Source organism: Sander vitreus, chromosome 20, assembly GCF_031162955.1.
Source record: "Sander vitreus isolate 19-12246 chromosome 20, sanVit1, whole genome shotgun sequence".
Lineage (NCBI taxonomy): Eukaryota > Metazoa > Chordata > Actinopteri > Perciformes > Percidae > Sander > Sander vitreus.
The window spans coordinates 3,422,705-3,436,781 of NC_135874.1; the positions used below are offsets into that span (position 1 = coordinate 3,422,705).

At 39.2% G+C, this 14,077-nt stretch overlaps 1 protein-coding gene across 1 annotated transcript; it reads right to left on the bottom strand.

Annotated features, from left to right (window-relative positions):
* Positions 1–294: 294 nt before the first annotated feature.
* Positions 295–5,546, bottom strand: LOC144535413 (protein LBH-like). Its single transcript, XM_078277857.1, has 3 exons — positions 5,469–5,546; positions 4,032–4,260; positions 295–1,347 (listed from the first exon to the last, which is right to left on the bottom strand). The coding sequence occupies exons 1-3, from the start codon at positions 5,544–5,546 to the stop codon at positions 1,280–1,282; spliced, it is 375 nt and encodes a 124-aa protein (XP_078133983.1). The 3' UTR covers positions 295–1,279.
* Between the last annotated feature and the right edge of the window lie 8,531 nt (positions 5,547–14,077).

The following is a 14,077-nucleotide window of genomic DNA, read 5'->3' on the forward strand; positions in this document are numbered from 1 at the left end:
TGCTTCTGGCTTCTAAATGCTACCATATACCACAAACAGGACCTCGCTGACTATTGGTTGAGTGAGTTTAGCCTTTGGGAGGGGCGAAAGTGCACGTGTTCTTCAGAACACAAGATAATTAAGAGTTTACTCGTTTATCTCGATTACATAGTTTTTGTCAATCAGAGTAAACCTTACCTTCCCTTTGACCATCACAAACCACAGGGACAGTAAATGAAAGAGCGTTTTAAGAAAAGGTTTATTACTTGTGCAATAATTTAGGCTTCCAATAATTTCAAAAATATCATGTCTGTGACAAGCGACACACGTCTAAAATATACTGGTTATTTTTAACTTCTGTAACAAAAGAGACTGCCTTTAAAATTCCTGTGAACATATTGCTCCAATAAGTAAAACAGAACACGATTACATTCTCTTTAACACCAACTGTATGAAGACGACATATTATAATTTATTAAAGAATGTGTCGTAATAACATCGAATAAAGCAATGAAGGCGTTCTTCATCAAACACTGTTCTTTAAAACATCCTAGCTATTATTACAAAGTGACTAGTGAGACCAATCATCACCAAAACTACAGCAGTCAGCACTTACCGTACAGTGATGTCATTTACATCTAGAGTTCATGTAAAAACTGTGCACAAAATACAGCAGCTACCATAAGTAGTAGTAGTAATATGGCACACATGAGCTAAATACTTAAGACAGCATTTAGAAACATCTGTCCAGACCAGATGATATTGTGGACGACGAGGGCTTGGAGCCAGAGAGAGAACATTTCGTTTATTAAAATTAAAAACATCAAAATCACAAAGCTGGAAATATGACAACAGTCTTATTAGACGACAAAACCCTCAAATATTTAAACTGGAGAATAGGTGCTTGAATTCTGACATTAAAAACTCATCTTCTGCCAAGAGTATATTTTCTTCATTTCAAGGCAGCTTCTCGTGAAAAGAAAGTAGCCAAAAGGCAAACTGGAATGTGATCCCTTCAATCATCTTTATAATCGTACATGTGTCAGAAAAACCTCCTCCGTCAGAAGAAGAAGCGTGCACGAAAAAACCTAAACACCTTCTGTAAATGTATTTAACACGACTCTGGATCCGAGCCTGTGAGCTGGGGTTTGGAAATCTGTTTCTCTACCCTCTCTAAAATGTCTCCGTGATCTTTCTATCAATGCAACGTGCTCTTCTATTGGACTCTTTTTCATCCATCTGAGTCTGGACACACTCACAGTAACACACTCACAGTGGATTACGCAGGAGGAGAGTTTGTTCAGTTGGAGTCCTGAATCTCCGCCTCTGAAGCCTCTTGGTCCGCGTCGACATTCGACTGGTCCTCATCTGGAGAAAAAAACAAAACATGCAGATGCTGGATCACTCCCACATCTTTCAACGAGATAGGAGAGGAAATAATGTAATGTTGCAACTTTAATTAAAAAGGCAACTTTAATTAAAAAGGCCCCAGATCCTTAATACGCTCAAACTGAATAGAATTTTTTTTTAGCCCAGTGGCAAGTATCTTTAATTAATTAATTAAGCATTAATGTAGAGCCAAATAGTTTAGGTGATAACAGAATCATTGACTTTTAAAAAGCTATAAGACAGATTCCATAGGGACTAACATTAAGTCAGTGCTAAAAGACAACTGGAGATTTGAAAATATGACTCGTCTAAGTTTCCAATCAAGCCGCCTCACTGTAACTGTAGTTTAAAAAATGTCTTAAAAATACATCAAACAACAATTCCCAGTGGTTTAGGCCCGCTGCGGGGGCAACTTAGGCCCGGTGGGCCACCAGGCTTGCAGTACACTGGGGGAAACCCTGGACAAATAAAAAAAACTATATGGATAGGATGTCCCTTTTAAAATGAGTTTGAATTAAACTGATATTCTCTTACAGCTTTGTTGGCAACAAACCCCAAATCTATATATCAAATGTGGTGAATGCTGCTCTTCAGCTGCATTTCACAGCATCACATGGTCCTCAGAAGCAGCATGAATGCTGATAAAGTCAAAGGAAAGATGCTGATCCACACTGAATGGCATGGACTGAGCTAAAAAGTGTGTTCCCTCTAATGATTCCCCCTGAGTTGAGAATTGCATTAATCCCGAGCTGTATGACTCCAGCAGCGACTGACTCAATGTTATAATAATTTTTTTTATCTCAGTCATGGATATCATCAGATTTCTGTGCCCCAGTATGTCACTTTACTTTCGTCCTTCATTCAGGTGAGAATGAAGTGCGTCGCTAGCGCAAAGAAGTCATTACAGGAAATAACCTTTTATGTGTTCTTGTTATTTCTGACGGTGACGAAGCTCCTCATGTTTGGAGAGACACTCAACAGCTGCTTGCATGACTATGAACCCAGTCGGTGGGGAAAGTAACTAAATACATTTACTCAAGTACTCTACTTAAATATAATTTTGACTACTCACTACATTTCAGAGGAAAATATTGTACTTTTTCACTGCACTACAATTATTTGACGGCTATATTTATTAGTTACTGTATTGTGATTTTAAATAAAAAACAATTATGATAAGCTTTTATTAAATAAAATACAGTGTTCAAAATTAAACCAGTGACTCTTAACTGTTCTGGCTTGTGAGCTTTTTTTTTTTTTTAAAAGTGTAGTTGGGGCTCGTTGTCATATTTCAGATGACTATCAGTTGTTATCAGTTCCACCAAAGAATAATTTTCCCTCTAAACCTGTCAGATGGATTCATTTAAATAAATGTTGGAGGCCTAAAGAGGTCAAATGATTCAATATTTCACCAACAGCTTCAAAAGTAAATACAAAATTGTTATTAGAACGTTGTCCCTCTCCCATTCTTTATCTCACAACCTCATTCAACAACCCCAATTTATCGGGTGACCCTTTGGAGGGGCCCGACGCCAAGGTTTGGAGCCTCTGGACCAAACTTACCAACTGTATATAAAGCACTTAAAACTAGCTCCACCTCGAGCAGCTGCAACAGTAAAACGCTATGTATGTAAGGGATCATGTAGAGCGAGCTGGGTATTATGGCGAATTAGAATACCCGACAGCGGGATGTCAGGCCCCCAGGAACAGCGCTCAGCCTTTCCGCTGATTTTGTCCAGTGTCCAGTGGTATTGCATTGTAAATGAGACGTCTCTAAAACTGCTGCCATGACACCTCGTGTTGATTATGACTCTTTCTATTCTCTATTTTTAATCCATCGAGAAAAATCGACTTAAAGCTGTAGTGCGTAGTTTCTGCCTCCCCCATGAGGAATTCTAAGTAATTACAACACCGCTGTTGTTGCATCCACACGACACAAGACGTGGTCACGCACCACCCCCTGCCCTCCTCCACACAGTTACCTGTAACCAAGAAGGACACGGAAGATTAAAAAAAAACATGATGGACTCTTCAGAAGAGGTAATTATCCTCACTCAAGTTTCTGCGCGCAAAAGTCGCCGGACGACACCATTTTCTAAACATAGCCATGCTGAGAAATACAGAGAGAGTTGTGTGGAGCTTATAGTCTTAATTAGCTTTGTATCATCTCATTTGGCAACGGCTTGAATGTAACGGACGTTCATTAATATGAAAAAGTTACACACTAAACCTTTAAGAACTGTGAAATCACGGGCCGAGCGGGAACTTGCGGACGGGGCCATTGGGAGAAACACTACTGCGCATATTCAGTGGGCTGCATATCACGGAACTGAACCCGGAAGCTTAGAAACTTTTTTGTGCAACTCTCACAGGAATGAACTGGGCTCCGCCATGAACGTAGGATCCAGGTCTTATAATACATCCAAGGCATGGGTTATGCAGGACATGGGTGAAGAAGGACGCAGAGGGGCCAACTTTGAACGCTGTTTGTTTACAATCATGAAGTGATACTCACTACAGTAGGCTATATATTACACCATTAAGTAAAGGATCTGAGTACTTCTGCCCTGGGTCAATTATAAATGAATAACAGAAAGGAACCTTTCCACTGTGGCATCACACCAAATAAAACAACCTCTCAGTGACCTCCCCTTCCTCCTCACCTGCAGTTTGTTCGTCTGCACTCTGCCTCTCCGTTTGTTCGTCCGCACTCGGCCTCTCCGTTTGTTCGTCTGCACTCGGTCTCTCCGTTTGGCCGTCCGGAGAGCTCGGCTCGTCCGGCGGCCAGCGGAGCTCGCCGCTCTCCACCTCGGCTCCATCCATCGGCTCGACCACGATGGAGGGAAGCCTCTTGGACAGCTTTGGATACCTTTCATGGGTATCCGGGAAGAGCTGTTGAAAGCTTATGTAAGGTTTAACTGGAGGGTTATCATATTTGAAGGGGATATGAACATCATTATTCATAACGTGTAAGAACAACAATGTGGTAAAAATCGGATTAGGAAAACTGTGTATCAGATGAAAGATTTGCAGCTGGACTTCACTGACTTATTACTTTGATTTCCAACTTGAAATGTGCATAAGCTTTTCTATTTTCTAATCAGATATCAAAATATCAAAATATTTCGACACATCGTTGGTCTAGTTAGGTCAGGATGTATAAAACTGGGACTTTGTATAAAGAAGCTGAAAGAAACATTTAGCAAAGCGTGATTCATCGGTGCTACATCTTGTAAAACTACAATTAGGTCTTCCCAAAATGCCTTTCATCAAGCTCTAAATCAGCCAATAGCAGGCCTCCAAAAGTGACATGTCAGAGCTGCATTACTTAATTAAGACTACCCGACATTCATTGTATCTAACACTATCATGCTGAAACAAACAAAAAAACGTATATACTATATACCTATGTTATGTTAGCAATATCAATATATGCTATTAAGGATAGTATTCATAAAAAAAGAATATAGTTACCGTTTTAAATGCTCGAATGTGAACAATCTGCATGTTTCATTTCTTCTGTTATTCCAAAAGAGAGATTTCTATGAAAAGTGCACTGGCAGGTTCATATTTTTTTATGTTTTGTTATTCACTTTGTTTCAAATTTAACGGAATTCCTATATATTATATTACACCAACCCTGGTTATTTACAAGAGACGTAAAAGAGACGTTAAAAATGTAGTGGAAAACTGTACATTATTTAGCTGTCTAAGTTACCTATAAACATTGTTTTAACTGCATTTGAATTACTATATTTGAATGTGAAACAGGTCCTGACTCTTTATCAAACAAAACAATCTCACCGGCACCATAAATGAAAGCATGACTGATCACTCTTTAAACTTAATGACGGTACATTATGTTTATAAAAATAAATCGTACAGTAGTAGATGATAACTCACTCAGCTGGATAAGACACTTACCATTTACTCCCAGCAGGACTGAGTCCACATAATCACCGTCGTCACGTCAACCCACATTTTACTCCTGCGACTCACCACTGTGTGCTGTCTACTCCAATAAAACAGGACTGCAACCAACAAACACACACACACACACACACACACACACACACACACACACACACCTGGAAGGATACTGCGCCCTGATCTGCTCCTGCTCCACCCCCGCTGAAGTCCTCTGTACCGGGCTCCAGAGAGTTCATCACCTCAGTCATCCTGGAAGAAAAACACATGCTGATGATCACCAATCAATCAACTGTCTATACTCTGTATGTCTGCTCTGTTTCCTTTGGCTTCTTTTTGTCTTGAGTTGGCTGATGTGACGGGGTATCATTCCTTACAGTAAAACTTTCGAATTACTGTTCCAATACCCAGAACGAAACTACCAAGAACTATGACTACTTCTTAGTCTTGTTCACTACTACATTTATGTGATATTTCCTAATTTAAACATCATACATCACACATTAAAACACTGATGACATTTTGTATGAAAGTATTGTTTTGGATTCTGTACAATCTCTCATGTATCGTTCTGGCACATTTAAGCAACCCAAATAATTTTTTTCTGAAAGGTGCCCTGTGGACAAACGTTTCTGTTTACATTCAGTGTTTCTCACTTAAACTCATTGTGTGGATCCTTGAGGTCTGAAAATTGTGTTGCATGCACATCCATCCTCATATAACATTTGCACAGGCGATATTTTGAACATCTGAACATAAAACCTACATTGTTTCCAATAATCTTTCTACTTCTTCTTCTTCACTGCCTTTGCTGGTGTATTGATAAGATAATATAGGATCGTACTTTGTGGGTCAGACAGCTAAACAATGAGCTGAAACTCACTATAAAGCTCCTTAAAGCCAAGAGGAGCTGCAGATTCAGCTGATAATTCTCTGTAGCTTGAACGCTACAAAGTGAACATTTTAAAATAAAGATTATAGCTGCTTTGACTAATGTTATGACCAGAGTCTCAGCAGAGGAGACGCCATGCCACAATGTGCCATCATGGCGTCCTTCACCTCCACCGCATCCTCATCTTATTTTCTGATATCGGGACCAATATTACAACAAACATATTGCCTCTTTAAAAACCAGCCAACAGGACCAGCTCACTAGACTTCACACGTGACAAGTTATCAGAAACACTTTTAATACAATCAGACCAGCAGTTGCTGTTTCCATGGGTACGAGCGTTTGAGATAGTATGCCTCTGATTGTCTGAGTAGTGGACTTTGCCTGGATGCACAAGCGAGGCCAAGGGCTGATTTGGGGGGTATTCATGTGTGTCGCTACGTAGCAATTACCGCCGTCATGACTGGTTGTTGTTGTGAGACTTTCTCTGTACAACCTGGAATTGCTTCTGCTCCCTTTATCGTGAGCAGCGCGGAGACAATACAGCCTTTATTTCCTCATCAGAGGCTGGTATTGTTCCTCTGGAGGGAATGTGCGCGGTCAGTCCGGCCGGTCTCACGAAGGTAGCAACTGGAGAAGAGGAGCTTGGCACATGATCCCCGTCTGATCTCTGAGGAGTGCATTCACCGAAGCAGAACAGACACAAGAATTTAAATGTTGATGCCAGACGTGAAGCTTCTCTCGTGATTTTTCTTTCTTTCTTTTCTCTCCAGCTGAATAGTAATATGGTTTTATTTGAGCCATTGGGCCTGAACAAGGTTATCCATGTGGTAACGTCTGCCTGTTTAGTCTGCGGGAAGCCGCTTCACTTCTGCCTCAACAGAGGAATGAAATGTCAGGACTCTTTACATTTTTAGCTGCATAACTGGTGGTTCCAAACATATCTTGCATTGTGCATTTGCAATGTAATATATCTACGATAGGCCTTGAGTTGAATTGAGCACAGGGTAAAATTCTTCATTCTTTAAACTAATTATTTTACGCTGGAGCCCTGTTTTATTTTGGATTTTACTTAAAGTGTTAAAGTAAATCCCACCTAAAGCCCTATTTGCACTGGACTAGTATTACCTGGGGACCTCTAGTACTTTGTAATAATTACGGAGGTTGTCTGTGATCTTAATCCATGTGCGAATCTGCCATGTCAGTAATTACCTACCATATTTCGCCAAACAGAGGTTGTATGATAATATTAATATTATATCATCTTTGCTTTCTAGCAGTCGTCTTCTTCGTTGCCTTTGTTGGGGCATTGCTGCACTTCTTTGCACATTAACCAACATTGCTCCATAGCGCCACTAGTGGTGAAAACCTCTACAGGGTACCTTTAAGGTTACCTGACGAGCCGATGGTTTCAGAACCATCTGAGAAGCTGTCATTGGAAACTGTTTGGGAAGGCACTTTCAAAAAAATACATGGCAGGTGATTGGATGAACCATCTGTCTATCCTGTTCGCCATCGTAGTTTTGAACAAGAGTTCGTCACACACACCTTAGTCTATATCCACGACGTTCCACTTCCGGGATTGCTCCGGTGCCGCCGGAAATTCCGCCGGATTTCACTCTTTTCGGCCGGATATCCATTACCTTCTTCTTTCTTTGTGTTGGCAGCTAGACTATCTGTCCAATCTGAGTTTTCTGTTGCACGACTAAAACAACTTTTGAATGTACACGTTCCACCAAAACAAGTTCCTTCCAGAGGCTGTTTTGCAGAGGAATCGTGGCTCCACTCGGTGCTTAGCACCGCCCAAAACGATTGTGATTGGTTTAAAGAAATGCCAATAAACCAGGGCACGTTTTTCTCCCATCCCGGATTGCTGTGTGGACTAGCCAGACCCTCCTCCGCAGCGCTGTGGAGGAAGGTCTGGCGATGCGAGACTAAACACACCTAAACCACGTCAGCAGACCGAACCAATCAGTGTTTGTAGCTGCCAGTGAGGAGCTACTGGCAGCTACAGACACTGATTGGTTCGGTCTGCTCCTGTTCGGACACAAACACATTAACTTGAAGCCTGACAAGATGGATTTTCGTGTGATATGTGATCCCGCGTTTCTCGCGTTATCTCGTGATTTCGCAAGAATCCAGCTGCCGTCCGTGCAAGGTAACCTTTCAGGTTCCATTGGAGCTACAACTAACAACTGTTTTCATCACTGTTGGAAGAACTATTCAGATATTTTACTCAAGTGAAAGTAATAGAAAATGTAAAATGCATTAAAAACCGTAAGTATCAGCAGAATGTAGGCTACTTAAAGAATATCAAGTAAAAGTACTTATGCAGCAGGATGGCCATTAGAGATGGTCCGATACCATTTTTTGCTTCCCGATACTGATTCTGATACCTGAACTTGCGTATCGGCCGATACCGAGTGCCGATCCGATACCAGTGTGTCATATATTTTATTATGTTTTAAGAACTGTATACTACTATCCCTGTATGGATGTGATATTATTTCTATCTTTGTTGTCGGTCTGGCTCAGGTTAAACACAAACAATGAATGCCACAGAACTTTCTTTTATTATCCAGTTTGACCAGTTATAACGGAAAAAGAACATAAATAAACTACTTTAACGTAGATTTTCTTTAGGGCTTTATTATGTGGTATCGGATCGGTGCATAAACTCCAGTACTTCCCGATACCGATACCAGCATTTTAGGCAGTATCGGAGCCGATACCGGAACATCTCCAATGGCCATATGCTGGTCATATGTTTGTTTGTTAAATCTTAATGTGCAAAGTAACTAAAGCTGGCAGATAAATGTAGTGAAGTAAAAAAGTACCATATTTCTCGCTAAAAGGTAGTGGAGTAAACGGTACCTCAAAATTCTACAGTACAGTAAGTGCAGTCCTTTGGGGAACGAAATGAAACACAGCATTTGAAGACACCCTGTTGGGTTTTAGGACATTTTACTGTGCATTTTTCACTGTTTTCTGATTGTATAGACTAATAAATAATAGAAGCACCTTGATGTACAGCAGCATCACAGACTTTGAGTTTGAAGCCAGATACTTGCACCTAAAAAAGAAAAACCTGATTTCCTCAAGCGCGCCAAAATAAAAATAAAAAAGAATTCTTCTTGCAGTCTCATTTCCATTATAATGTTTGTTTTTTTCAGATGAAAGATGTGCATCTGGTGTGACCTCACAGATTAAAATGCCTCCTCTTCTTCTGTCCATCATGAGATTCATCATGGTGGAGACGGTCCAGTTAAAGGAGCAGCGGGTTTCCAAAATGTGCATCCTCCAGGGCTGTTAACAATCAGTTCAATTCCCATAATTCATTTATTTGCAGATAAAGGATATTGATAGTTCTCTCAATATCCTTTATCTGCAAATATGTTTCATTAGAACGACCGCTCTACTCTCTCTCTCTCTCCTCTTATCACCCCAGCTGCACTACACATTTTTATTTTCCAATTCGGCTGCTGAATCAGAGCCAGCCAGCAGCAACACCACCTCCTCAATTGCAGCTTCCTCAGATAAACCCAGTAAGTTTTTAAAGCCCAAGGACATGGAATAAAAATGAAATCCATGTCCAAATATAGTGATACCCTCACTTCTGAAATGTTCCACTGCTCTGTTCTGCCCAAATTCACATTTCATATTCTATATATATATATATATATATATATATATTTTTTTTTTTTTACTCCAATGGCGCAAAACCCTTAGTTTTATGCATTTATATATGACAAATTAATAAATGTCCACACTGTACAGTGAGCGCGGATTTACCTGCATGGCACACACAACAGGTAGCCAGTTTACTGCAGGTAGCAGATTCTATAAATAGATTTAAATAGCAGTGTGTAGCTATAAAACACAGCTGTTCTTTTACAGACTGGTCTGTGCTTTTTACCCACAAACCCCACACACTGAGCATCACCAGAAAACGGTTCGATGAATTGTCCTAAACCTCTAAGGTGCAGTTTAAATGAAACTCATCAGTCATTCAGTTAGTTTTATAAAAACCAAACAAAAGCAGATTTTAGTTGATGAAATGAAATGAAAGATTGTTAAAAATATTTATATTTAAAAATTTATTTATAGAATAAAAGCTCCGTAGCCTTACCTGTCTGCGGGCTGATCCAGTGTCTCAGAGCAGGAAGGTCTCCGTCCTCCGCTGCTTCATCACACTGATGCTGATGAGGATGATGATGAGGATAGCGATGATGCTGGTGATGATGATGCGGGCTGTTGTGGGCGACAGGCGGAGGCTCCCGGTGAAGTTGCCGCTCGTGTCGAAGTGTTCAGAGACTGCGCAATGGAGCGGGGCCGGTGCTGCGTTCACGGACTGTCGGAAACGTTGGAATTTACGAGGGGGAGCGTGCGTCCGATGTGTGTGTAGTCACAGGTGGAATAGCCTATAGGCTACTACTCAGATATATTACTCAAGTAAAAGAAGCATTAACACGCTACAGAAATAATCTGTTACAAGTCAAAGTACTCCATTCAAAAGTTACTTAGGCCTAAGTAAAAGTAGCCTACAAAATATAGCCTAGCCTACTTTAAGAAGGATGTAAAAGTAGCCTAGGTCTACTCATTTGTAAAAATTATATTATATTATTGGATCATAATTATTATATATATCAATTGGTAGGCTAAATGTGGGCCTAGATGGTATATAATATGCAAGTACAACTTCTGCATTCATAAAGTTACTTAGTCTAAGTGAGTCGAAGACTAAATTTACGAAGAGCACTTTAAGGCAGCACCTAATCAGAGGTGAACCGAGCAGCCGTTGATGATTTTAAATTTGCCAATGTTTGGCACTTATCGTTAGCTGAATTTGTCAGGTAACCTCTTATATAATGTCTATGGGTAACCTACCACATTTTATACGCTGGAACTTGAACTTAGAGACACACGAATATGTCGTCTCTCTTTATAAGCCTGTTGTATTTTATAACGTTTAAGTTAGTGAATGATTCTATAATGCTAACGGCAACAAACTAATAGCAATGAAATATGTTTCTTTGCTGCCATTAAGCTAGCTAACACACAGAGGTTTCACTGTGTTGTACAGATAATTTGCCTTTTTCTAATCGTTTATTTTGTATCCCAAGAGAACACAGACATAGTACAAATATATAGCTATAACACTATACTTGTGAGCTGTGTCTCCCTCTAGTGTGCAAATACTGTAACGTTATGTGTATTAATACTTTCTATGACCATTTTGTGTAACTTAACGTTAACTTAGTCATGAGATGATAACCTAACGTTGAGAAATGTAACGTTACTTTTAATTATTCATCACCATTTATTTATTTATTCCTCTAATTTTTGCATCTTTTATGGTAAAACAGAATCATTTTCAACCTCTTAGCATTTTATATTTAAGAGAGTTTCCCAGTGTCCAGTACTGTCAGCAGTGGTGGAAGAAGTACTCAGATCTTTACTCTGTTACAAGTAGCTAGGCTAAAAGTCCTGCATTCAGAATTTTACATAAGTACAAACTATAAGCATCAAAATATACTACATCAAGTAAAATATATACTCATTATGCAGAATGAGCCATTTCAGAATAATACACATATTATTGGATTAGGCTATAATTATTGATTCATAAATGTGTTCATTTTATTGTTGTAGCTGGTAAAGGTGGGGCTAATTTATTGTATACTACTGGGTATCTTAATCTATAATGTATTTTAAGTCATCAGTTGATTTGTATTTTGTATTAATAATTTAAATCTGCAAAGTAACTAGTAATTAAAGCATTTAAAAATAAATTAAGTGGAGTAAAAAAGTACAATATCTGTCTAGACTTCTGACTAGAAGTATAAACTAGCATTCAATGGAAATACTCAAGTTAAGTACAAGTACCTCATACTTGTACCTATACAGCAACTTAGTAATGTAAAATGTAGTTACCTTCCACCACTGGTATAAATTTGGTGAACTGACATTTGACCTGTTTCAGTAAATCAAATGGAACTGAATAAACAGGAAACACATGAATTGCTGCCAGAACATAACTTCTCAGCTTCAGCCACAGGTTTACATATAATAATAATTATTTATTGTGTATAGATTTGCAAACATATTGCATCATAATTCAAAGAGGAGCAGTAATCAAATGAAACTCCAGAGATCATTAAAAGCTATTTACACAGCCAGTTTGTACATTAATATTAAAACATACTGTTGATATAGTTTTACTGTAGCAAATTAGGTTCTAAGCAAAAAATATTAATACAAAATATAGTTGCAGCAGTACACTTGCTTTGTTTGGTGATAAGCATTTCATTTCAGCTTTGCATTGTTATTGTTTCTTTACATTTTCTGTTGCAGCCACAAGAATATTCTGGTGATACATGTACATATTCATTTTTCTGTCATATACTGCCCAGTTGTATTGTAAGTGCTCTCTAATGTCAACTTAATAGTGCAATTATTGTAAACATATTTTGGAATGTCAGTAACATTGATTTAAAATCAAATGCACTTCTGATTATCATCCGATAAATAAGAGCACAAGTAAGTTGGATCACTGTTGTTGTACATTAAAAACTATGAAACAAGATATATAAGTTTTGATAAGCAAAATACATGGCTTACTTTAGTTCTGTACCATAAGCAAGGATATTTGGTGACGTCCTGTCAGGATTTGCAGTAAGGGCACTGAGTTACACAGTGTATTACCAAGTGAATCACATTGTCAGTGAACTAGCCTACATTAATCCATCTCTTCATAGGTCAACAACATGCTTCAACCAGAGATTGAAGTTAACACCTGAACACTAACTGATTGTTTCCTGTGATTGGTAAGTTAAACTTGCAAACAATCTTTTCTAGTTACCAACCTGTTTTCTGTCTCACCTCTCTGTCACAGTGACATTCAGGAACTCACCAGCCACTAAGGCTGGATAATGAGGAGTTGCAATTTTAGACATAATTCACATCAAGTTATTTCACTTGTCGGCTCCATCAAAGAACCTCATTTTCTCAGAATGCACAGACTCTTTCAGTCGTTGAATGGATGAAGCTGTCTCACTTAAGATGGGCTCAGAAGAGTCAAACATACTTGTGATTTGTTTAGTTATTACAATTGTTTCTTTGCTTTCACTTCTTTCAGTTGATGTTTCCCTAACTAAATGCCTCTCGAAGACTGTTTTCTTGCTGCTTTGTGAATCCTCGACAGTCCACGATGCAGCTTCGTTAGCCTCTGATTTCAGAGGAACGCCTTCAGCTGATTGGATTCGGACATCAGTTAGTAGCTTGGCACGCTGTGCCTCTGGGGTGGCTTGTATATTTGATGTAATGACATGTATTTTTCCTGATTCCAGTCTGAGCGTGTCTTCTGATGAAGATGAAACTCCAGATGACAGAATGGTGATTTTCTCAGGCAAGTTGGGCTCAACCGAGATGAGCTCAGTTCTCGTGGTGGAAGTAATAATGTTACTGTGCATCTCTTCAAGCCCTGTAGCAGCATTAGGTTCAGAGTATTTGACAGTTACCTTGGTTGGAGAAGATAAGGACAGGCCAACATGCTCACTTGTCATCGCTGAGCTAATATCAGCAAAGGCATCTGATGACTGGACTGAAAAGGTGGGGCTTATTTCCTCAACTGTTCCCCCGGTATTTTCATCCTTATGTATGTCTTTTTCAGAAATCTTGGCAGGTTCTGATGGGGAGGACAGTCCAAACTTGGGGAATTTAAACCAACCTGTCCTCTCAGGACTTTTGGTAGTATTTTGCTTTGTTTCCTTTTCTTTTGCCTCTGACTGCTTTCCACTGGTTGTATCTGTTTCATGAACTTCCTTTGAGGTTTCAAGATTTTCTTCTATTTTTGGAACATCAAATTCAACATCAATATTCTTGAGGATC